The sequence below is a fragment of the Carcharodon carcharias genome (assembly GCF_017639515.1).
Source record: "Carcharodon carcharias isolate sCarCar2 chromosome 29 unlocalized genomic scaffold, sCarCar2.pri SUPER_29_unloc_2, whole genome shotgun sequence".
NCBI classification, from domain to species: Eukaryota; Metazoa; Chordata; class Chondrichthyes; order Lamniformes; family Lamnidae; genus Carcharodon; species Carcharodon carcharias.
In genome coordinates this window covers 1,111,754-1,138,213 of record NW_024470665.1, presented here as the reverse complement: position 1 = coordinate 1,138,213, position 26,460 = coordinate 1,111,754, and the positions used below count along the sequence as shown (strand labels likewise).

General features: G+C 48.5%; 1 protein-coding gene and 1 long non-coding RNA gene across 3 annotated transcripts in view; one reads left to right on the top strand and one right to left on the bottom strand.

The window, feature by feature from the left end:
* haus5 (HAUS augmin-like complex, subunit 5) overlaps nucleotides 1-5,065 on the bottom strand; it is a 42,269-nt gene extending 37,204 nt beyond the window's left edge. The window contains exons 1-3 of the mRNA XM_041181178.1: nucleotides 4,962-5,065; nucleotides 2,636-2,727; nucleotides 777-839 (exon numbers count right to left, since the gene is read on the bottom strand). Coding sequence (XP_041037112.1) covers nucleotides 777-839; nucleotides 2,636-2,727; nucleotides 4,962-5,027 — 221 coding nt within the window. The 5' untranslated portion in view covers nucleotides 5,028-5,065. The remainder of the gene's footprint in view (nucleotides 1-776; nucleotides 840-2,635; nucleotides 2,728-4,961) is intronic.
* Nucleotides 5,066-17,887: 12,822 nt separating this feature from the next.
* LOC121274052 lies at nucleotides 17,888-24,098 on the top strand. Of its 2 annotated transcripts, none has more exons than XR_005942157.1 (3): nucleotides 17,888-17,993; nucleotides 19,003-19,080; nucleotides 23,901-24,098. It is a non-coding gene; the product is annotated as an uncharacterized LOC121274052 (long non-coding RNA). The 2 variants fall into 2 exon arrangements; XR_005942156.1 differs by lacking the exon at nucleotides 23,901-24,098 and adding an exon at nucleotides 20,983-21,021.
* The last annotated feature ends 2,362 nt before the right edge of the window (nucleotides 24,099-26,460 follow it).

Sequence of the window (26,460 nt, the reverse complement as noted above, 5' to 3'; positions counted from 1 at the left end):
GAGGGTCAGTACTGAGGGAGTGCCGCACTGTCGGAGGGTCAGTACTGAGGGAGTGCCGCACTGTCGGAGGGTCAGTACTGAGGGAGTGCCGCACTGTCGGAGGGTCAGTACTGAGGGAGTGCCGCACTGTCGGAGGGTCAGTACTGAGGGAGTGCCGCACTGTCGGAGGGTCAGTACTGAGGGAGTGCCGCACTGTCGGAGGGTCAGTACTGAGGGAGTGCTGCACTGTCGGAGGGTCAGTACTGAGGGAGTGCTGCACTGTCGGAGGGTCAGTACTGAGGGAGTGCTGCACTGTCGGAGGGTCAGTACTGAGGGAGTGCTGCACTGTCGGAGGGTCAGTACTGAAGGAGTGCTGCACTGTCGGAGGGTCAGTACTGAGGGAGTGCTGCACTGTCGGAGGGTCAGTACTGAGGGAGTGCCGCACCATCGGAGGGTCAGTACTGAGGGAGTGCCACACTGTCAGAGGGTCAGTACTGAGGGAGTGCTGCACTGTCGGAGGGTCAGTACTGAGGGAGTACTGCACTGTCGGAGGGTCAGTACTGAGGGAGTGCCGCACCGTCGGAGGGTCAGGACTGAGGGAGTGCCGCACCGTCGGAGGGTCAGGACTGAGGGAGTGCCGCACTGTCAGAGGGTCAGTACTGAGGGAGCGCCGCACTGTCAGAGGGTCAGTACTGAGGGCAATAAACACCAGCGTAGCCAATGACGCCCACATTCCACGACTGAATAAAAAGCACTGGTGTAGCTTCATGTGAACGCAGCAACTCGGCATCACTCACTCTTTCGTTTTGATGTGGTGCACGATATATTCCCAGATTTCTTGACACTGGCCGCTACACAGACTGAAAAGAAACACATTTAACAAAACTAAAATCAGTCTGAAGTTCACAGCCAAGGGATTGAAAAGATAGATCATTTATAATGATTTTTCAACAATAAGATCAACCCTCACCTCTAGATAAAACACAAACTTGAATATCGCTGCAGAGGGATGTCTTGTTGAAGTTTCTGCCTTGGACTCATCAGGAAAATTGCAAGAATGCCAAATTTCAAACCATCACAATTATTTACACTACGGCCTTTGAAATCAGGCACCCTTATATTTGTCCTGAGGAGTCTAAGACCAGAAGCTTTGTTAACAAGTTCATCCCCGCTCTCTCTCCCCACCTCTGTTCATCCCCTCTCTACCCCACTCTGTTCATCCCCACTCTCTCTACCCTGCCCCTGTTCATCCCAGCTCTCTACCCACCTCTGTTCATCCCCCTCTACCCCCCACTGTTCATCCCCCCTCTCTCTCCCCCCCTCGTTCATCCCCCCTCTCTCTCCCCCCCTCGTTCATCCCCACTCTCTCTCCCCCCGGTGTTCATCCCCACTCTCTCTCCCCCCGGTGTTCATCCCCACTCTCTCCCCGCCACTGTTCATCCCCACTCTCTCTCCCCTCGTTCATCCCCACTCTCTCTCCTCCTCTGTTCATCCCCACTCTCTCTCTCCTCCTCTGTTCATCCCCACTCTCTCCCCGCCTGTTCATCCCCACTCTCTCTCCCCCCCGTTCATCCCCACTCTCTCCCCCCCGTTCATCCCCACTCTCTCTCCCCTCGTTCATCCCCACTCTCTCTCTCCCCCCCGTTCATCCCCACTCTCTCTCCCCTCGTTCATCCCCACTCTCTCTCTCCCCCCCGTTCATCCCCACTCTCTCTCCCCTCCTCTGTTCATCCCCACTCTCTCCCCTCGTTCATCCCCACTCTCTCCCCTCGTTCATCCCCACTCTCTCTCCCCTCGTTCATCCCCAATCTCTCTCCCCTCGTTCATCCCCACTCTCTCCCCCCCGTTCATCCCCACTCTCTCTCCCCTCGTTCATCCCCACTCTCTCTCCCCCCGTTCATCCCCACTCTCTCTCCCCTCGTTCATCCCCACTCTCTCTCCCCTCGTTCATCCCCACTCTCTCTCCCCTCGTTCATCCCCACTCTCTCTCCCCTCGTTCATCCCCACTCTCTCTCCCCTCGTTCATCCCCACTCTCTCTCCCCTCGTTCATCCCCACTCTCTCTCCCCTCGTTCATCCCCACTCTCTCTCCCCTCGTTCATCCCCACTCTCTCTCCCCTCGTTCATCCCCACTCTCTCTCCCCCCCGTTCATCCCCACTCTCTCTACCCCCCTCCCACCCCGTTCATCCCTACTCTCTTTTTACAATTAAAACACACCCCTAAATATCTACAACATAGAAATCAGCCTTTGACACTATTCACCTCGACCGCTCCCTGTGGGAGCGAGTTCCACACTCTGCCCACTCTCTGGGTAAAGAAGTTTCTCCTGAATTCCCCACTGGGTTTATTAGTGACGATCTTATATCGATGGCCCCCCAGTTCTGGTCTCTTTCCCCACCCCACCACAAGTGGAAACATCTTCTCTACGCCTGCCCTATGGAAACCCTTTCATCACTTTAAAGACCTCGATCAGGTCACCCCCTCAGCCTTCTCTTTTCCCAGAGAAAAGAGCCCTGGCCTGTTCAGTCTTTCCTGATGGTTATAACCTCCCAGTTCAGGTAACATCCTACTGAACACGGCACAGTGCAGTGCAGTCAGTCAGGACACAGTGAGGAGCAAGGGCACATAATGATCAAAAGGTTAAAACTGCCCGTACTTTCGCAACGCAGCGTCAGAAGGCATGTTCTGAGCAGGGACTCCCATCTCGGCCGCCCAATTCTTCAGCTTCCTGGCTGTGTCCTCCATCACCTAGAAAACAAGTAGCTTGTTTGAACAGAAACCTGCAGCAGAATCAGCTCATTCACACACACACACACACACACTTTGATTGAACCCTCATCCAGAGCACCATGTCCCAATGCTGCTGGCCTTCCTGAGAAATCCACTCCAATGTCCCCGTTTCCCCTTTACCCCAGCTCTGCCCCTCTGTTCATCCCCCCCACTCTTTCCCCTCTATACATCCCTGCTCCCTATCCCACTCTGTCCATCTCCAGCGTCTCTCTCTCTCCCTCTGTTCATCCCCCCACTGTCCATCCCTGCTCTCTCTCTTTCCCTGTTCATCTCCAGTGCCTCTCCCTGTCCATCCCCGCTCTCTCTCTCTCTGTCTCCCTCTCCACGCGTCCCCGCTCTCTCCCTCTGCTCATCCCGTGTCTCTCTCTGTCCATACCCACCACTCTCTCTGCCCCTCTGTCCATCCCCGCTCTCTCTGTTCATCCCCGCTGTCGCTGGCTCTCCCCCATCCACCTCCCCACTCTCCCCTATCCACCTCCCCGCTCTCCCCTATCTACTGCTCCACCCCACCCCCTGTAGCCCCCATCTTCCATTCACCTCCTTTTTACCCCTAATTACTCCTCCCTTTTAGCTTCTCTCCCAATTACGCCCTCTTCCCTATTTACATCTCCCCCATTTACCCTCCTCTCTCCCCTATGTAACCCCGCCATCCCCATCTATCCCCTATTTATGCATTCTTACCCCTAAATACCCAGGTACACCCCCTCTCCCCTCTCCCCTCTATGCACCCTCTCCATCTACTCCCGCTCTACACCCTATATCACCCCTCTCCCCCCTTTGTATCCCCCTCCTCTATATAACCCCTCTTGTCCATAAATACCCCCTCTCTCTCCTCTATAGCCACCACCCTGCCCTCTACATCCACCTCCCCTATTTACCCCCCCTTAATAATTCCTTCCCCCATTTACCCCCTCAACACCACCCTCTCCCTCCTCTACATTACCCTCTCTCTCTCCTCTACGCCCCCTTCTCCCTCTTTCCTCTACTCCCCCCTCCTTCCTCTATTCCCCCTCCCTCCCCTGTACGCCCCCCTCTCTCCTACACCCCCCATACCCCTATTTACTCCTCTCTAGTCTCTTCTACACCCCATACCCCTACTTAACCCTCTCTATTCCCTCTATACCCCTATTTCCCCCTCTCTATTCCCTCTACACTCCCCATACCCCTATTTCCCCTCTCTATTCCCTCTACACCCCCCATACACCTATTTACCCCTCTCTATTCCCTCTACACCCCCCATACCCCTATTTACCCCTCTCTATTCCCTCTACACCCCCCATACCCCTATTTACCCATCTCTATTTCCTCTATACCCCTCATACCCCTAATTAACCCTCTTTACTTCCTCTACGCCCCCATACTCCTAATTACCCCTCTCTATTCCCTCTACACCCCCCATACCCCTATTTACCCCTCTCTATTCCCTCTACACCCCCCATACCCCTATTTACCCCTCTCTATTCCCTCTACACCCCCCATACCCCTATTTACCCCTCTCTATTCCCTCTACAACCCCCCATATCCCTATTTAGCCCTCTCTATTCCCTCTACACCCCCCATACCCCTAATTACCCCTCTCTATTCCCTCTACACCCCATACCCCTCTCTATTCCCTCTACACCGCCCATACCCCTATTTACCCCTCTCTATTCCCTCTACACCCCCATACCCCTATTTAACCCTCTCTATTCCCTCTACACCCCCCATAACCCTATTTACCCCTCTCTATTCCCTCTACACCCCCCATACCCCTATTTACCCCTCTCTATTCCCCCTACACCCCCCATACCCCTATTTAACCCTCTCTATTCCCTCTACACCCCCCATACCCCTATTTACCCCTCTCTATTCCCTCTACACCCCCCATACCCCTATTTAACCCTCTCTATTCTCTCTACACCCCCCATACCCCTATTTAACCCTCTCTATTCCCTCTACACCCCCCATACCCCTATTTACCCCTCTCTATTCCCTCTACACCCCCCATACCCCTATTTACCCCTCTCTATTCCCCCTACACCCCCCATACCCCTATTTACCCCTCTCTATTCCCTCTACACCCCCCATACCCCTATTTAACCCTCTCTATTCCCCCTACACCCCCCTCCATTCCCCCCTCCCCCATTTACCACCCCTCTCCCACCCTTCCCCCTATTTACCCCTCTACACCCCTCCCTCTCCCCCCTATTTACCCCGCTTTGTTTTTCCCGCCGGATTTTTCCTGGCTGCGCTTCGTTACGCCGTGACGTCAGGCGCATCGTCCTCCCGCGTGACCTTACGTGTCCGGTGCTGCGCACGCGCGGCTCTCCGGATGGCCTCACCCCCCACCCGCGCCCGCGCCTGCGCACATTTCAAATTCAAATCAGCCGCGAGACCAACGGAAAAAAAACCGCCTGGAGAAGGAGCACGTGACCGGGCATCAATCCATTCCCTCCACCCCCCCCCCCCCCCGAAACCTCACTAAACAATTATCCCTTAAATAATAATAGTAATCCCTTAAATATTAACCCTTAAATAATCATCCCTTAAATAATAACCCCTTAAATAATAATAATCCTTTAAATAATAATAATAATCCCTTAAATAATAATAACCCCTTAAGTAATAATAGTAATCCCTTAAATAATAACCCGTTAAATAATAATAATCCCTTAAATAATAATAATCCTTTAAATAATAATAATAATCCCTTAAATATTAACCCTTAAATAATAATAATAATCCCTTAAATATTAACCCTTAAATAATAATCCCTTAAATAATAACCCCTTAAGTAATAATAATCCTTTAAATAATAATAATAATCCCTTAAATAATAATAATCCCTTAAATAATAATAGTAACCCCTTAAATAATAACCCCTTAAATATTAATAATAACCCCTTAAATAATAATAGTAATCCCTTAAATAATAAACCATTAAATAATAATAATCCTTTAAATAATAATAATAATCCCTTAATAATAATAACCCCTTAAGTAATAATAGTAATCCCTTAAATAATAACCCTTTAAATAATAATAATCCTTTAAATAATAATAATAATCCCTTAATTAATAATAACCCCTTAAATAATAATAATAACCCCTTAAATAATAATAGTAATCCCTTAAATAATAATCCCTTAAATAATAATAATCCTTTAAATAATAATAATCCCTTAAATAATAATAACCCCTTAAGTAATAATAGTAATCCCTTAAATAATAACTCCTTAAATAATAATAATCCTTTAAATAATAATAATAATCCCTTAAATAATAATAACCCCTTAAGTAATAATAGTAATTCCTTAAATAATAATAATAACCCCTTAAATAATAATAATAACCCCTTAAATAATAATAGTAATCCCTTAAATAATGAGCCCTTAAATAATAATAATCCTTTAAATAATAATAATAATCCCTTAAATAATAATAACCCCTTAAGTAATAATAGTAATCCCTTAAATAATAACCGGTTAAATAATAATAATCCCTTAAATAATAATAACCCCTTAAATAATAATAGTAACCCCTTAAATAATAATAATAACCCCTTAAATAATAATAGTAATCCCTTAAATAATAACCCCTTAAATAATAATAATCCTTTAAATAATAATAATCCCTTAAATAATAATAACCCCTTAAATAATAATAGTAATCCCTTAAATAATAACCCCTTAAATAATAATAATAACCCCTTAAATAATAATAGTAATCCCTTAAATAATAATCCCTTAAATAATTATAATCCTTTAAATAATAATAATCCCTTAAATAATAACTCCTTAAATAATAATAGTAATCCCTTAAATAATAAGCCCTTAAATAATAATAACCCCTTAAGTAATAATAGTAATCCCTTAAATAATAACCCCCTAAATAATAATAATAACCCCTTAAATAATAATAGTAACCCCTTAAATAATAACCCCTTAAATAATAATAATCCTTTAAATAATAATAATAATCCCTTAAATAATATTAACCCCTTAAATAATAATAGTAATCCCTTAAATAATAATAATCCCTTAAATATTAACCCCTTAAATAATAATAATAATCCTTTAAATAATAACCCCTTAAATAATAATAATATTCCTTTAAATAATAATAATCCCTTAAATAATAATAACCCCTTAAATAATAATAGTAATCCCTTAAATAATAACCCCTTAAATAATAATAATATTCCTTTAAATAATAATAATCCCTTAAATAATAATAACCCCTTAAATAATAATAGTAATCCCTTAAATAATAACCCCTTAAATAATAATAACCCCTTAAATAATAATAATAATCCCTTAAATAATAATTACCCCTAAAATAATAATAATCTCTTAAGTAATAATAGTAATCCCATAAATAATAACCCCTTAAATAATAATAGTAATCCCATAAATAATAATAGTAATCCCATAAATAATAACCCCTTAAATAATAATAATAATCCGTTAAATAATAACCCCTAAAATAATAATAATAATCTCTTAAATAATAATAGTAATCCCATAAATAATAACCCCTTAAATAATAATAGTAATCCCATAAATAATAATAGTAATCCCTTAAATAATAACCCCTTAAATAATAATAATAATCCCTTAAATAATAATAATAATCCCTTTAAATAATAATAATAATAATAATCCCTTAAATAATAATAATAACCCCTTAAATAATAATAATCCCTTAAATAATAATAATCCCTTAAATAATAATAACAATCCCTTAAATACTAATAATAATCCCTTAAATAATAACCCCTTAAATACTAATAATAATCCCTTAAATAATAACCCCTTAAATAATACTAATAATAATCCCTTAAATAATAACCCCTTAAATAATAATAATAATCCCTTAAATACTAATAATAACCTCTTAAATAATAATAACCCCTTAAATAATGATTACAACCTCTTAAATTATAACCCCATAATAAACAATAACCCCTTAAATAATAATAATAATCTGAGGATCGCTGACAAAAGAGACGTGTGGAAGTTTTCATCTTGCACTCATCAGGACATTTCGCCACAACCCCTAAAAAAGTAATTCCTTAACTCCTTCCCAAACTAACCCCTTAACAAATAATAATCCCTTAACCCCCAAGAAACCCTTAATCCTAACAAATAACCCCCTTAAATAATAACCCCTTGACAAATAATCCTTTAACCCTAACAAGTGACCCTTTGAGAACTCTCCCCTTAACCCGAGCAACTAACCCAGTAGTGTAGCGCTGCCGGCGCATACCGGAGCGCCTCTCCTTTACCTTCTATTTAAAGGCTTTAATATTCACCGCTGGGTCCCAGTCACCAGCTCGTCGCCTTCATCTGCCCAATCGCTTCTGATATTTTTCGATGACGCGCCACTTTTCCATTTATACGCCATCGGCCCTTCAGTCTGGAAACTGAAGCTAATGACCCAGGAGACAAGGCGGGGTGAGTGAGAGGGGAACAGTAAGTTAGTCAGCATGTCAGCCTCTACGTTCCACAGATTTCACCCGCGTCACCTCGCCCCACCAAAGTTAACCAGACTCGGCACTTTAGAAGCCTTTCCAGCTGGCAGGGGTTTCATTGTAAGATAACCAAGAGTTCCCAGCAGCATGGACAACCCAAAGCAGCTTTTGTCCAGGCACATGGGCTGTGTTCTGCTGGTGCTGGCGGAGGGTCGTCAGATCCCGCATGAGGGTGAGTGTCATCTCCACCGCCATACGTGTAACATTATCTTTCACAGGAAGATTCAGCCTGGTTTGGGTGGCTGGGACTAAAGGGAAGACATCGGGGCGCAATTTTCCCAGCCCGCTGGCAGCGGTCGTGACAGGTGGGCGTGCACAGAAAATATGGCGGGGCCGGCTTCACGACGGCGCAAAGGTAGCTCGCGATTGTCCGCTCAGCCCGCCAACGGCGGTCCGCATTCCCCGCCATCGGTCGTCGGGGAGCTCATTGTAATAGCATCTCATTAAATGGCCACCCCGCCAGGCGCTGAACTCCTCCCCGCCCAGGATCGTCTGCCCACGTTGGAGGGAAAGCACAGACCATGGGCTGAAATTTCCCCCTGACGGTGGGGGGGGATGTTGATGGGCAGGTGCACACAGGCGCGCTTCCGATCGGCACCCCCGATCGCAGGCACGGCGCCATACGTTCCCCGTGCGGACGGGGTGGGGGGGGGGGGAGGGGGAGGTGGGGTGAATCCCAAAATCAAGAGTGCGCGCATGCGCACGACAGAGCGCATTCATCTCCCTGAGGCTAAGTGCAGCCTCAGGGAGATCGGCTCCAAATGTCAAAAACCGAAAAATAGAAATGTAAAATTGCCCTAAAATGTCCCCTCATGTGACAATGTCACGTGAGTTGGGACTTGTCCATAATTTTCACAAAAAACTTTATTAAACTTTTTAAAAAGCTACGTGAAAACTCATCCCGCCCGTGGATGAGGTTTCACGTTTTCTCCAGTTCTCGCTGGGACTCCTGTCCTGCCCACCGACTTTAAGGTTGGACGGGCAGGTCCTTTAAATACAGAATTGACTCTGTCAATGGCCTCAATTGGCGGCTGACAAGTCGGCGGGCGCACAGTTGATTTTGCTGTGCCCCCACCTTCCTGAAAATTTAAATGGGGCGGGATGACATCGGGAGTTACCCCCGGCATCACCGCCCATCATTTTACGCGTCGGCGAGCGGGCCCCACCCCCACTCGCCAACGCGTAAAATCCTACCCTATGAGTCCGCTCCCACATTACTGGACCGCGGAGCAGTTGGATTGCACAGGTTGTACCATCTCCTCACCAACACTGGCCATGGAGCAGTCACTGCTGGAGACGCTCACAGCCCCTTTGCAATCTCAGCATCCCAGTGCGGACCAGTGTCCCCCATGTCGCAGGTCAACAGGGCAGCCATGCAGCGCACTCATCTCTGGCCATCCGAGGGGTGACCAGCACTCTCCGGGAAGCATTAAGGGGCGGTCACACAGGGCCAGGAAAGGTGCCAAGTACACCCATGATAAGCATGTCCCTCTCTCTCATTCATGCTGCAGGAGGACCAAGTCAAGCTGCAGAGCACAGGTAAGAGGCCCTGGACTGAGACACCTGCATCCTCCGCCATTTCCGCCAACTCCAGCATGATGCCACCATCAAACACATTTTCCCTTCACCCCCCCGTCGACATTCCGTAGGGATCGTTCCCTCCAGGACTCCCTGGTCCACTCCTCAACCCCCACCTATGGCACCTCCCCATGCCCACGCAAAAGATGTAACACCTTCCCCTTCACTTCCTCTCTCCTCACCGTCCAAGGGCCCAAACACTCCTTTCAAGTGAAGCAGCATTTCACTTGCATTTCCACCAACTTAGTCTACTGCATTCGTTGCTCCCAATGTGGTCTCCTCTATTGGAGAGACCAAACGTAAACTGGGCGACCGCTTTGCAGAACACCTGCGGTCTGTCCGCAAGAATGACCCAAACCTCCCTGTCGCTTGCCATTTTAACACTCCACCCTGCTCTCTTGCCCACATGTCTGTCCTTGGCCTGCTGCATTGTTCCAGTGAAGCCCAACGTAAACTGGAGGAACAGCACCTCATCTTCCGACCAGACACTTTACAGCCTTCTGGACCGAATATTGAGTTCAACAAATTTAGATCTTGAACTCCCTCCTCCATCCTCACCCCCTTTCTGTTTCTTCCCACTTCCTTTTTTTCCCAATAATTTATATAAAATTTTCTTTTCCCACCTACTTCCATTATTTTTAACGCTTTTATTCTCCCCCACCCCCACTAGAGCTATACCTTGAGTGCCCTACCATCCAATCTTAATTAGCACATTCGTTTAGATAATATCACCAACTTCAACACCTCTGTGTTCTTTTGTTCTTTTGTCTGTGACATCTTTTGATGATCTGCTCCTATCCTAACAACCCCCCCCCTCCACTTCTCACCCCCACCCCACCTTAAACCAGTTTATATTTCCCTCTCCTTGTAAAGAAAGATCAGTTCTGTTGAAGGGTCATGAGGACTCGAAACGTCAACTCTTTTCTTCTCTGCCGATGCTGCCAGACCTGCTGAGTTTGTCCAGGTAATTCTGTCTTCACCTGCATTTATCTTGTGTAGAAAGGTTTCACATCCCAAGTGACAAGAACACTGCTCATCAGAACAAGGAGCCACAGGCAGGGAGACATTCTCAGGGGTTTGTTGACAATGTTGAACAGTATGCACAAGTGATCAACACCTGTGCCCAGGCTGTGCAACCACTTTTCTTTAACTGTCCTAACCTTGCTGCTACATCTTGGTGCTCCCCAGAACTCCACAGTGGAGATGGAGGCAGCCTGCTGACTGTGACACCCTGTCTGTGATGGCTTTGGCGGCCTTCTTCTGGAGAGCCGAGACCTGGAGGGCCACAGCTTGCTTACAGGGTCCTGCTGTGCGGCAGGGGCACCCTCCTCAGCCTGTGGAGCTGGAGCTGCGGAGGTCACAGGAAGAGGGGATTTGAAGGGGTTGGTCACTCTGTGCACTGTGCTCACCGGGTTGTGATCCCCTGCCTATTCTAAAGCTAGGCCTCACCGAGGTGTGTGTCTCTGCGCTGTTGGAGGGTGTGGGTGAGGCGCTGTGACAGGACTTCAGGGAGGGTGCCTCCAGATTCCCCTTCCAAGGTTTCTTCGGGGCTTGATTGGAGGCCCTGGGTCCTGGACTCTGTTGGCTGTTTGTCAGCTGGGCCTGTGAAAGCAAGAGGACGTAATTAGTCCATGGCAGTGGCCTGTGAAACAGGACGCATCACTCACGGCGTGGCTGTCTGATGGATGTTGCGCTGCTGGACCCTCACTTGGTAGAGCAGCGCCGACTTCACCATCAGCACAGGACCGGTCCCGGTCATTGCCGGCTGGCTGGATGGCTCTGTTTTAAAAGTTTGTGAGGACCTTGATTTCGGGCATTCCAGCATCAGTCTGTGACCTTTCCCTCTTGCCGTGTGCCAGCTTGTCCTGTATGGATAGAGATTGATAAAGTGTAAGCAGGATGCCTGCTGGGTCAGATGATAGATGTGCCCGGCCTGTGTGGGTGGTGAGTGGTCCCATGCACGGGGTGAGGACAATGCCGGTGAGTGTGAGAGAGTGAATGGTGATGTCCCTCGAGCTGGCAGTGAGTGAGGGCCCTGTGGGCGTGTGATGGGTTTGTGAGTGTGTGAGTGATGAAAAGAGTGACTTACTCTGGTGGGACAGAGGTCATTCACCCTCTTTCCGCACTGGGTGGCTGTCCTCTTCTGAGGAGCGTTGGCGCTGACCACCACTGTCAGTGCCACCGTCTCCCAAGCCAAGTTAGTCACATTGCTGCCCATCCTGCGGCCAGAGCAGGGGCTCAGGACGTGCCGGCGGAATCTACAACCTCCAGCAGTCGCTTGAGGGACCGGTCATTAAACGGCGGGACTGCAATCTTCTTCCCTTTGCTAGCCGTGTCTCCCAGGCAGCGATGGTGAGCTGGTAGCGATAAGTGGTGTGCTAGCGGCTGCCTTTTAAATGTAGCGGCCGTTGTGATGCAACACGGGGTGATGGTGGGAGAGTCCGCCCACCATGGGAATGGCATGTTTCGCGGGAGTGACTAAATAATGAGGCGGGTTTGGGACAATACAGTGTGAAAACCTGTCATGTGGCTGGCAGGTAAAACATAGTTTTACCCACCCACTACCGCACTTACTGCAAATCTGGGAAAATTCCGCCCATTATGTTATCAACAGTGAGGAGTGAACAGTCCTGATGACTGTGGGGTGTAATTGTGTTCTCTGCCTCTTAAGCAAAATATTTCCATTTATGTAGCAGCTTTCAGCAGCTCAGGTTGATCCAAAGGGAATGAAGTACTTTTAAGATGCATTCAAAACAAAACAGCAAAATTGTGAATAATTGTGCTCCCACAAACAGCAGTGAGAAAATGGGCAGAAAATCTGTCTGAATTGTTGAAGGAGAAACATTGGCCTGGATCTTGGGGGCACTCCCTGCTGTCCACTAAAATTGTGACTGTAGGATCTTTTACATCCTTGCTTTAATGTTACTCCCTGGGTCCTGCCCTTCCGACAGTGTGGCACTGCCTGGGTCCTGCCCCTCCGACAGTGTAGCACTCCCTGGGTCCTGCCCCTCCGACAGTGTGGCACTGCCTGGGTCCTGCCCCTCCGACAGTGTGGCACTGCCTGGGTCCTGCCCCTCCGACACTGTGGCACTCCCTGGGTCCTGCCCCTCCGACAGTGTGGCACGCCCTGGGTCCTGCCCCTCCGACACTGTGGCACTCCCTGGGTCCTGCCCCTCTGACAGTGTGGCACGCCCTGGGTCCTGCCCCTCTGACAGTGTGGCACGCCCTGGGTCCTGCCCCTCCGACAGTGTGGCACACCCTGGGTCCTGCCCCTCCGACAGTGTGGCACTCCCTTGGTCCTGCCTCTCCCACAGTGTGATGCTCCCTTGGTTCTACCCCTCCGACAGTGTGGCACTCCCTGAGTCCTGCCCCTCCGACAGCGTGGCACATCCTGGATCATGCTCCTCCGACAGTGTGATGCTCCCTTGGTTCTACCCCTCCGACAGTGTGGCACTACCTGGGTCCTGCCCTTCCGACAGTGTGGCACTCCCTCGGTCCTGCCCCTCTGACAGTGTGGCACTCCCTCAGTACTGCCTCTCCGACAGTGTGGCACTCCCTCGGTCCTGCCCCTCCGACAGTGTGGCACTCCCTGAGTCCTGCCCCTTCGATGGTGCGGTGCTCCCTCGGTCCTGCCCCTCCTACAGTGTGACACTCCCTTGGTTCTGCCTCTCCAACATTGTGGCACTCCCTTGGTCCTGCCTCTCCAACAGTGTGGCATTCCCTTGGTTCTGCCTCTCCGACAGTGTGGCACTCCCTTGGTCCTGCCTCTCCAACAGTGTGGCATTCCCTTGGTTCTGCCTCTCCGACAGTGTGGCACTCACTCGGTCCTGCCTCTCCAACAGTGTGGCACTCCCTTGGTTCTGCCTCTCCGACAGTGTGGCATTCCCTTGGTTCTGCCTCTCCGACAGTGTGGCACTCCCTGGGTCCTGCCTCTCCGACAGTGTGGCACTCCCTGGGTCCTGCCTCTCCATATTTTTGTTCTCAAGTCTCTGGACGGGGCTGGAACTAGGTGTGCAGTGCAGCTGGAGTGGACCGAGGCATTGCTCCAGCACCTTCTATTTAAAGGCTTTAATATTCACTGCTGGGTGGTAAACTCTGCTTTGCTGGTTGGCCATCCATTGGCTGCCTGATGTGTGATACAGAGGCAGCTGGCATGGGGATCATATCGAATGATTTCTGTCTGCATCTTTATGTGAGGCACAAGGGTAGGCTTGGCCACGAGTTCCTGTTTGAGTTCAGGCCAGACGGCAAGAGTTGACCACAATGTCCCAGCTTGCAGTGTGGCTATGAATCCAGAGCCTGGGGAGGTTTGGAGGTGGCGGAGTGAAGGCCCTGCCCAAGGTCCTGGTCTTCACACTGTTACTGCTGAATGTCTCTGAGTCAATGTACAGCAATAGCAAGAACCCTTTTGTACAACTCCCTAACTGTAAAAATCATACAGACTTTACTACTCCGTGCACACAATTTCTCATAAGCAGGCATTGCAGAGTCTTTGAATCTCAAGATCCTAAAGCAGCATCAATGTACCAAGCCACCCTGCTGCATTTGCCTACTGAACATTGATTCCTTGGCTGTCATGGCCTGAGTGTGTGAAATGCAGTGTAGTGTTTGTATTCCCTGCTGGAAACTTGACATGGAATTTACAGCACAGAAAGAAATAGACCTATCCTCAGTCAGTTGAAGGCTCAGATAGCATATTGGAAGTGATACTGAATGTTCCACACAAGCCTCCTCCCACCCTTCTTCATCACACTATCAGGGTAACCTTCAGCTTCTTTTTACCCCCTGTGTTCTTCAAGTTCCTTGAATATACCTGTACTCGAATCATAGAATGGTTACAGCACAGAACAAGGGCATACAGCGCATTGTCTTTCTGTCGGCTCTCCGCAACTGCAACTTAGCTAGTTCCACTCCTCCACTTTTTCCACGTAGCCTCGTAAAATCTTCTCTTCTGATAATTATCCAGTTTCATTTTGAAAACCACAAACCACAATTGAACCTGTCTCCGCCACATGCTCTGGGAGTGCATTCCAGATCCAAACCCCCTTTCCTCATGTCGCCTCTGGTTCTGTGGTTAATCACCTCAGGGTTCTCGACCTTCCGCCGATGAGAAAAGTTTCTCCCCATTTATTCTGTCCAGGCTCTTCATGATTTTTGAATACGTGTAACAAATCTCCTCTCAACCTTCTCCTGGCAAAGGAGAATGGCCCCAGCTTCACCAATCTCTCCATGTAACTGAAGTCATCCTCGGAACCATTCTTGTAAATCTTTTCTGCACCCTTTCTAAAACATTCACACCCTTCCCATTGAGGTTGAACCAGTGTTTTATGAAAGTTCATAACTTGCTTGATTTTGGACTCTGTGCCCCTATTTATAAAGCCCAGGATTCAGTATAATTTATTAACTGCTTCCACAACCTGCCCTGCCACCTTCAATGATTTATTCACATATACACCCAGGTCCCTCTGCTCCTGCATTCTCTTCAGAATTGTACCCTTTATTTTATGACACCTTCTCTTGTTCCTTTGACCACTTCACACTTCCCTCCATTAAATTTCATCTGCCACGTGTCTGCCCATTCCACATACCAGCCTGTGTAATTCCTCTTCAAGCCTATTACTATCCTCCTCACGGTTCACAATACTTTCAAGTCTTGCATCATCTTCCAATTTTGAAATTGTGCCCTGCGCACCCAGGTTCAGGTTATTAATATAGATCAAGAAAAGCAGTGGTCCCTCTATATACCATCCCCCTGTCAGAAGTAAATGAAGTTTTCTGTAATTCATGTTTTTAATCAGCTTGAATTAAATCATTAAACCATTGCATAATAAAATTCTAGCTATGCTAGAGACTAGTGATTCAAAATGCCGCATGGTTTGAAATAAAATACCTATAAGGACTAATATTTTTCACTTAAAAAGCATTGCTTTACTGACTTTTGGGGACTCAAATGATTAATACATAGATAATCAATGTAGTAGTAGATTTAGAAATGATACAGCCAACACATTATCAAAATTTGGCACGATACCACTAACCACATAACAACTATCCCCTTAACAACTCTCAACCTTAACTCTAACAACTAACCACTGAACAACTAACTCCTTAACAACTAACCCCTTAATCCCAACAACTAATCCCAATGCATATGAGAAAATGGGCCTTTCGTTAAACACCCAGAAGACTAAGATCCTCTCTAAACCACCTCCAGCACCACACCTTCACCCAGCGATTCTGATCAATGGTGAAATCATGGAAAATGTGGACCTAAGTTTTCCTAAGTTGGGATCTTCTTCCAAATGAATGCAGACGCAGACAACAAAATTCAACATCGCCTCCAATATGCCACCTGAGCCTTCAGCTGATTGTAAAAAGTCCATTTGAGGACCTAGAATGCAAACGTGAGATTAAGGTGATGATTTACCAGGCAGCAGTGATCCCTGCACTACCGTATGGGTCGGAGGCTTGGATGACCTACAGCAGGCATCTCAAATCATTGGAGAATTACCACCAGCAGTGGCCATGCATGATCCTCCAAATCCAGTGACAAGAAAGACCTCGTCTCCCAAGCCAACTTCCAGGCCATTCACAAACCCGCTCTGCTAAATGGGACCTGCTGTTCCTATGCCTGACACTAGACTCGCAAAGCAACTGCTCCACTCACAACTTGGAAGAGGCAGGAGACTCCCAGGTTGGACAGTGGAAACACTTTAAGGATGCCCTCAAAGCATTTCTGAAGAGATCGAACGTCCCTGCCGACACATGGGAGACCTTGGCTTGTGAGTGACTAAATTGGAGAAGCTTTGTTTGGGAAGGCACTGAGCACATCGACAGTCTTTCTCAGGAGCATGCAGAGACGTAGTTGATGTGTTGGAGGGAGCACACAAACCTCCGAACAACCCATTTACCCAACCCCACCAAGCGCCACCTGCCCTGTATATGGTAGACTCTGCAGATTGCACATTAGACTTATCAGGCATCTTAGGACCCATTAAACCCGAGTGGAAGCCAGTCATCCTCAATCCCGAGAGACTCCCTTAACAACTTACCCCTTATGAACTAATCACTTAACCCTACAAACTAACCTTTTAACAAGTATCCCCTTAACAACTAATCTCTCAACACTACCAACTAATTCCTTCACCTTGCTAACTGATCACTTAAAAGCTAACTCCTTAACAGCTAATCCCAACTCGGGCTCTACTATGTACGATCTCCCACTTCCCACTCAATCATTTTGGACCTTGAATTGCATTGGCCAGCAGCCATCTTCCATCAGAAATTCCCAGACACCGTCAACACTGACCACGAATCCGAGGCGTCTTCTCTCACTCAGGTCATGGCAGTCTTGAAGGCAGAGAATCCCCAGAAACTCTCTTCTGTGAACCCTTTAAATTATCCTGGAGTATTATGTGCAGTTCTGGTCACCACACTTTCGAAACAATGTAAAATCTTTACAAAAGGTGCAGAAAAGATTCATGAGAATGGTTCCAGGGATCAGGAATTTCAGTTGTGGAGATAGATTGGAGAAGCTGGGACTGTTCTCCTTGGAGAAGAGAAGATTGACAGGATCTTTGAGAGAAATGTTCAAAATGATGAGGGATCTGGACAGAGAGGAACTGTTTCTATTGGCAGCAGCATCGAGAACCAGAGGGACAGCGATTTAAGGTGACTGTCAAAAGAAGCAATGGTGACATGAGGAAAAGCCTTTTTGAACAGTGAGCTGTTAGGATCAGGAGTACACTTCCCCCGAGCGTGAGGGAGGCAGATTCAATCGAGGCTTTCAGAAGAGAGTTGGGTTATTATCTGAAGACAAAAAGGAATTGCAGGGCTCTGGGGAAAGGGTGGGGGAGAGGCTAGCTGATTTGCTCATGCAGGGAGCTGACATGGAAATGATGCACCTAATGGCTTTCTGTTCTGTAATTGACTGATTCTATTTTACTTGTTCTGCTTCACTGGTTTCATTTCTGCTGTGGATTTTGCTCTGATTTCCATTCCCTCCTTCTCACTTCCTGCTATGTAAGCAGCAACTCAGAGACAACACCCCTCCTTCCGGAGAGACAGAAGGAGAAGGTAACTCAGCTCCAAAAGCTGGAGGATCACTGAAACAAAAATGAGTGAAACAGGGAAGGTACGTGTTAGTTAAAATCAACCTCATTGCCATGAAATATAATCCTGTCTTTTCATTCTCTCTAGTTGGATTTGGCTATTTTATAAGATTATCATGAATGAATTCACAAATAATTATATTCCCTGCTTCATTTGCTGAGAGACTGTTTTAAGGATGGGACTCTGTCCTGGAGAGTGCAGCAATCTGAGTAAAGGTAACTCGGGGACATGGAGAAGTTCAGGAGTTTGAGAAATTCGGAAATGTAAGTGGCGTTCTTGGACAGAACACGCTGCTGTCCAAACAGGATACTGGTCACCGGGATGTGCTGCTCATTAATGAGATTGTGATCGATGGGTGAACTCTGCTAATGAATGTAACAATTGGTGACTGGTGCTCCACCAAAGAGAGGTAGCATGTTGAGTGGGAGCAGGGTTGCCAATGTATAATTGAACCCATGATGTGTAAGCTGGAGTATTGCTGAAAAAAGAGACATGCTGTTGAAGCTTTTCATCTTGAACTCACCAGGACAGGTTCATAAACTTCACAAATCTCAAAGTTAACAACAATTTATACTGCTTGGAAAAGAGTGCTTAATGGTTGGCAAATGGAAATCTGGAAAAGTAGCTGTTCATTGCTACAAGGAGATTCACTAGCAGCAATGTGACTCCAGGGACTCTGGTAGAGGTATTGCCATAGAGAATGCACCAGGGAATGATTAACTGCCAAGCTTTTCTTTAAATTCAAACCAGGCAAATCGACTCTGGTCAAGGCATTGTCATGGGGAATGAAGCAGGGAATGTCTGACCCCCAAACTTTTGTTTTGTTTAAAATGGTGTGATGCATGGACCTGTTCTTTCTGTTTGTGCAGTCGGAGTACTGAGGGAGACTGGAATCAGCACAAACTGTCAGACCACTAACACTACTATGTGTCAAAGAGGTGTGCAGTCAGACTCTGCAGGAGCCAGGTCTAATGAACAGCTTTTGTGGATGCTTGCTTAAACCTTGTGTTTTATTGCTGTGTTTGTGACAGGTGACCTGGCTGTTTTTGATCCTCTATCAATGTGTCTCCAAAGCCACCACCTCTCAGAACTGTCCCAGACTAGCTGAGGTAAGTGTATGGTATAAACATGCTCATCGAGAAGCCAGGGTAGTTTGTGTGACAGCGAGTGGTTATGACCTCGAATACACTGCCTGAGAGGTTCAACTAGAGCTTTTGAAATGGAATAAGACTGTATTCTGAAAAGGGAGAATTTGCAGGGTTACGGGGAGAGGGTTGGGAGTGGGGAATGGCACAAACAGATTGCTCATTTGAAGATCTGGTGCAGAAACAACAGGCTGAATGGCCACCTTCTGCTCTCTAACAATTCTCTGATTCACTAGCAGCAATGTGACTCCAGGGACTGTGGCAGTGAATGTGATAACGTAGAAGGTTCCAGTTACATTAAGGGTTGGTGTCAGGAAGAGGTTCTTTATCCCAGGTAATAGTGAACCAATAGCAGAAGTTGCCTTTTCATGCTCTGCTGCTGATTTGCCAAGTAATGTCTGTCCAGGTCAGAACCGGGTTCAGCTATCAGCTTGTGCAAGAATGAGATGCCCTAGCAAGTAGGTCAGAGCCATTGTGATTTCCCATATTAGCAATGAACAGCTACTTTTCCAGATTTCATCCACCCTATCCTTTCCACATTAACCCTGGGTGTTTGGTCTGGCCTTTCCTCTCAGTTCAGTTGCTTTTTGACAACCATGTGGAGTGTATTCACACCTGGAGCACTGTGGACAGTTCTGTTCTCCTTACTTAAGGAGGGATAGACTTGCATTGGAGACAGTTCAGAGAAGGTTCACTTGGCTGGTTCCTGGGATGGCGGTTTGTCTTATGAGGACAGGTTGAGCAGGTTGGGCCTATACCTATTGGAGTTTAGAAGAATGAGAGGCGATCTTATTGAAACATATCAGATTCTGAGGGGGCTCGACAGGGTGGGTGCGGAGAGGACGTTTCCCCTCATGGGGGAATCTAGAACGAGGGGGCACAGTTTCAGAATAAGGAGTCCCCCATTTCAGACTGAGACGAGTAGGAATTTCTACTCTCAGAGGGTCTTAACACTGTGGAATCCGCTACCCCAGGGAGCAGTGGATGCTGCGTTAGTCAGATATTTGATCTACAAGGGAGTCAAGGGTTATGGGGCCAGGCAGAAAAGTGGAGTTAAGGCCATAATCAGATCAGTCATGATCTTATTAAATGGGGGAGCAGGCACAAGGGGCTGAATGACCTCACACTTTTCCTATTTCTTTTAATGTACTTGTATGTGGACTGTGGCTGGGAAGTTTAAGGCTCTAGATCTAGGATAAACAATCTAAAGGCTATGGGTCCAAACTTCATGTCTGCTAGCATTTGTGGTACTATGATCTCATTTTGGGTATGGACTCAATGGGCTGGTGGAAGGTATATGCTGAGGGAGCGCCACACTGTCGGAGGGTCAGTACTGAGCGAGTGCTGCACTGTCGGAGGGTCACTGCTGAGGGAACGCCACACTGTCGGAGGGTCAGTGCTGAGGGAGCGCCGCACTGTCGGAGGGTCAGTGCTGAGGGAGCGCCGCACTGTCGGAGGGTCAGTGCTGAGGGAGCGCCGCACTGTCGGAGGGTCAGTGCTGAGGGAGCGCCGCACTGTCGGAGGGTCAGTGCTGAGGGAGCGCCGCACTGTCGGAGGGTCAGTGCTGAGGGAGCGCCGCACTGTCGGAGGGTCAGTGCTGAGGGAGCGCCGCACTGTCGGAGGGTCAGTGCTGAGGGAGCGCCGCACTGTCGGAGGGTTAGTGCTGAGGGAGCGCCGCACTGTCTGAGGGTCAGTGCTGAGGGAGCGCCGCACTGTCGGAGGGTCAGTGCTGAGGGAGTGCTGCACTGTCGGAGGGTCACTGTTGAGGGAGCTCTTCACTGAGAAAGAAATGCCTCCTTCCATCGATGCATCTCCTTCACACTCAATACGAGGAACATTGAAAACTGGCTTTTCGAATTGCTTCAGATAACCTTTAAGGATATAAAAGACGCAATTAATAAAATTAAAGAGATTGATGCCCTGAGCAGGAGGATCACTGTTTTGGAAGAAGAGGTGGCGAGTCTAAAGAAATGTAAGAGAGAACATACTCGATCTGGGCTTTATAATCTTTTGAGTTTGGTTGGTTTTGGGCTGGCGATCTGCAGATTCTGCCGTGTGGGGTGGGTGGAGTTTCAAGGGTTGGGTAGATAGGTTGTTTGAGGGTCTGTGCACTCCTTCAGAGGCCTCGACTTTCGCTCTGCACCTTCCCAGTGAAGCTTCTGTGATTGGTGCCTTCCCGAATGAGTTTTCTCCATTTTGGTCGGTCACAAACCAGGGACTCCCATGAGTCAGCAGGGCTGTTTGACCTCTTCAGGGATGCTCTGAGGATACCCCTCAAAGGTTTCTACTGTGCTTTTGGGAGCCTCCTGTCATGACTGAATTCTGACTAAGGCAGTAGAGCTTCCATAGTCTGGTATCAAGCATACGAACAACACAACCCTTCCAGCGGAGCTGGTCTGAGTGGTTTATATCAATGGCCTGGGACACGATGCTGCTGTTTGACCACCTTTCTTGTCACCAGATGTGTAGGACCTTACGAAGAAGCCACTGGTGGTATTTCTGCCGTGCTTTGAGTTGCCCGCTGTAGGTCTCCCAAACCTTTGAAGCATTTGGACTATCGGGGTCACTGCTGCCCAGCAAAGCATGACCTTAGTTGTCATAACCAATTAACACACCAGCCACAAAGTATCAAGCAATGAGCGTCTCCAACAAGAGAGAATCTAACCATCACCCCTTGACATTCAATGACATTACCATCACTGAATCCCCCAACATCCTGGGGGTGACCCTTAACCAGAAACTGAACTGGACTAGCCATAGAAATACTGTGGCTACAAGAGCAGGTCAGAGGCTGGGAATCCTGCAACAAGTAACTCACCCCCTGATTCCCCAAAGCCTGTTCACCATCCACAAGACACAAGTCAGGAGTGTGATGGAATACTCCCCACTTCCTAGATGAGTGCAGCTCCCACTCAAGAACAACACTCAAGAACCTTGACACCACCCTGAACAAAGCAGCCTGATTGGCACCACATGCACAAACATGCGCTCTCTCTGTCACCGACACACAGTGTCAACAGTGTGTACCATCTACAAGATGCACTGCAGCAACTCACCTTAGTGCACCTTCCAGCACCTTCCAAACCCATGACCTCTACCATCTAGAAGGACAAGGGCAGCAGACACATGGGGAACACCACCACCTGGATGTTCCCCTCCGAGTCACTCACCATCCTGACTTGGGAATATATCGGCCGTTCCTTCACTGTCGTTGGGCCTGAGGCAATTAGAGCTAGATTATAAATGCTGACATTGCCAGATAAAGGGCGTCAAACATCATGTAATTTTAGAAGGGAAACGGGAACACACACGACACATTCAATTTAACATGAGAAATGGGATATATTGTGGTCGAAAGAATGAGGAGAGGTAACTTCAGCTGAATAATGCAATTTTAAACCAAGTGCAAGAACAGCAATCTTAACATTTTCACCCTAATTTTCAAACATATCCATGGCCTCCTTTCCCTCCCAATCTCTGTAACCTCCTCCAGCCCTTACATGCTGCCTATCACAGTTACCTCATCCAGTCCCTACAACTTCCTAGTATCTGTAACCTCTTCCCACCCCTAGAAACCTCCCTATCTCTGTAGCCTCCTCCAGCCTCTGCACCCCTCCCTATGTATGTAACCTTCTTCAACCCCTACAACCCTCCCTATCTCTGTAACCCCTCCAGCCTCTGCACCCCTCCTTATGTATGTCACCTTCTCCAACCTCTACAACCCTCCCTATCTCTGTAACCTCCTCCAACCCCTACAACCCTCCCTATCTCTGTAACCTCCTCCAGCCCCAACACCTCTCCCTATCTCTGTAACCTCCTCCAGCCCCTACACCCCTCCCTATCTCTGTAACCTCCTCCAGCCCCTACAACCCTCCCTATCTCTGTAACCTCCTCCAGCCCCTACAACCCTCCATATCTCTGTAATCTCTTCCAGCCCTACAACCCTCCCTATCTCTGTAACCTCCTCCAGCCCCTCCAAGCCTCCCATCTCTGTAACCTCCTCCAGCCCCACACCCCTCCCTATCTCTGTAATCTCCTCCAGACCCTACAACCCTCCCTATCTCTGTAACCTCCTTCAGCCCCTACACCCCTCCCTATCTCTGTAACCTCCTCCAAGCCCTACAACCCTCCCTATCTCTGTAATCTCCTCCAGCCCTACAACCCTCCCTATCTCTGTAACATCCTCCAGCCCCTCCAAGCCTCCAATCTCTGTATCCTCCACCAGCTCCTACAACCCTCCCTATCTCTGTAACCTCCTCCAGTCCCTCCAAGTCTCCCTATCACTGTAACCTCCTCCTGCCCCTCAACCCTCCCTATACCTGTAACCTCCTCCAGACCCTACAACCCTCCTTATCTTTGTAACCTCCTCCGGCCCCTACAACCATCCTCCAGCCCCTACAACCCTCTGAGATCTCTGCGCTCCTCCCAATTTCGGCCTCTTGACCATCCCCCGATTCCCATTGCTCCACCATTGGCGGCTGTGCCTTCAGCTGCCTGGGGGGGCGGTCCTGAGCTCTGGAATTCCCTCCCTAAACCTCTCCACCTCTCTGTCTCTTCACGCCTTTGAGACACTTCTCAAATTGGATCTCTTTGACCAAGCTTTTGGTCACTTGTCCTGACATCTCCTTACCTGCTTTAGGGTCACGTTTTGTTTTAGAACACTCCTGTGAAGCCCCTCTGGATGTTTTGTGATTCTGAAGGTGCTACATAAATGGCAATTCTTGTTGTTCTTATTGGCTCCTGCCTGTTTGCTCCTCACTCACCACCGTAACCTTCATTTCTAGACGTGCCGAGTGTCATTTTCCACGCTAAAGTGTCCGACGGCAAGAACCCAGCGGCAAAGCAACGCCTCATTTACGACTCAATTATTGTCAACAAAGGATCAGCTTACAACCCCTTGACTGGGGTTTTCACTGCCCCGGTGGCCGGCACCTATCACTTCACTTACTCACTGCTCGGGGGATCGCAAGCAGAAGATACTGCAGTGCACCTGATGAGGAATGAGGAAAGACAGAGTTACTTACACAGCAAACTGAAAAGCGAACAAGCCCAGACAGCGTCCATGCCCGCAATACTGTCCCTCAACAAAGGTGATCAAGTCTCTGTCCGGCTGGAGACCGGAAACACTGGAGTGGGCTGGGAGCCATGAACTTCCAGGGAGTCCTTCTGGAGGCTGATGAGGCATGAGCCAGCAGGGTCTCTGGTCTTTACAGACTGAGCCGGGCTCCCGTGAGGAACGGTCCACTCTGTCCAATCAACAGCTGCCGCTTGACAAATCCATGGAACATTTTCATCCTTTCTTTGCAACCTTTCAATATTTGCACATTTATTTTTTTGCAAAGTGAGGAGACGATCCAGAGAGCTCACCGGACACCCGATACTCCCATACCCCCAACTACTGTCAGAAAAACTCCCTGCAACATCCCAGCTCCCCAACTGAAACATCTTCCTCCATAACCCAGCTTCCACATCGGGAGCCCTCCCTCCAAAACCCGAGCTCGCCCATCACAACCCCTCCCTCCAATACCCCCACTCCCCCATCGGGACCCCTCCCTCCTATATCCCAACTCCCCCATCGGGCCCCTCCCTCCAATACCGCTACTACCCCATTGGGACACGTCCCTCCAACACCCCAACTCCCCCATCAGGACCTGTCCCTCCAATACCCCAACACCCCCATCGGGACCCCTCACTCCAATATCCAAACTCCCCCATTGAGACCCCTCCCTCCAATATCACAACTCCCCCATTGGGACCCGTCCCTCCAATACCCCTCCTCCCCCATAGGGACCCCTCCATCCAATATCCCAAATCTCCCATCGTGACTCCTCCATCCAATATCCCAAATCTCCCATCGTGACCCCTCCATCCAATATCCCATATCTCCCATCGTGACCCCTCCATCCAATATCCCAAATCTCCCATTGGGTCCCCTCTCTCCAACACCCCAAACCTCCCATTGGGACCCCTCCATCCAATATCCCAAATCTCCCATTGGGACCCCTCCATCCAATATCCCAAATCTCCCATCGTGACCCCTCCATCCAATATCCCAAATCTCCCATTCTGACCCCTCCATCCAATATCCCATATCTCCCATCGTGACCCCTCCATCCAATATCCCAAATCTCCCATTGGGTCCCCTCTCTCCAACACCCCAAACCTCCCATTGGGACCCCTCCATCCAATATCCCAAATCTCCCATTGGGACCCCTCCATCCAATATCCCAAATCTCCCATCGTGACCCCTCCATCCAATATCCCAAATCTCCCATCCTGACCCCTTCATCCAATATCCCAAATCTCCCATTGGGTCCCCTCTCTCCAACATCCCAAACCTTCCATTGGGACCCCTCCATCCAATATCCCAAATCTCCCATCCTGACCCTTCCATCCAATATCCCAAATCTCCCATCGTGACCCTTCTCTCCAACACCCTAAATCTCCCATCGTGATCCCTCTCTCCAACACCCCAAATCTCCCATCGTGACCCCTCTCTCCAACACCCCAAATCTCCCATCGTGACCCCTCTCTCCAACACCCCAACTCTCCCATCGTGACCCCTCCAACACCCCAAATCTCCCATCGTGACCCCTCTCTCCAACACCCCAAATCTCCCATCGTGACCCCTCCATCCAATATCCCAAATCTCCCATCGTGACCCCTCCATCCAATATCCCAAATCTCCCATCCTGACCCCTTCATCCAATATCCCAAATCTCCCATTGGGTCCCCTCTCTCCAACATCCCAAACCTTCCATTGGGACCCCTCCATCCAATATCCCAAATCTCCCATCCTGACCCTTCCATCCAATATCCCAAATCTCCCATCGTGACCCCTCTCTCCAACACCCTAAATCTCCCATCGTGACCCCTCTCTCCAACACCCTAAATCTCCCATCGTGACCCCTCTCTCCAACACCCCAAATCTCCCATCGTGACTCCTCTCTCCAACACCCCAAATCTCCCATCGTGACCCCTCTCTCCAACACCCCAAATCTCCCATCGTGACTCCTCTCTCCAACACCCCAAATCTCCCATCGTGACCCCTCTCTCCAACACCCCAAATCTCCCATCGTGACCCCTCTCTCCAACACCCCAAATCTCCCATCGTGACTCCTCTTTCCAACACCCCAAATCTCCCATCGTGACTCCTGTCTCCAAAACCCCAAACCTCCCATCGTGACTCCTCTCTCCAACACCCCAAATCTCCCATCGTGATCCCTCTCTCCAACACCCCAAATCTCCCATCGTGACCCCTCTCTCCAACACCCCAAATCTCCCATCGTGACCCCTCTCTCCAACACCCCAACTCTCCCATCGTGACCCCTCCAACACCCCAAA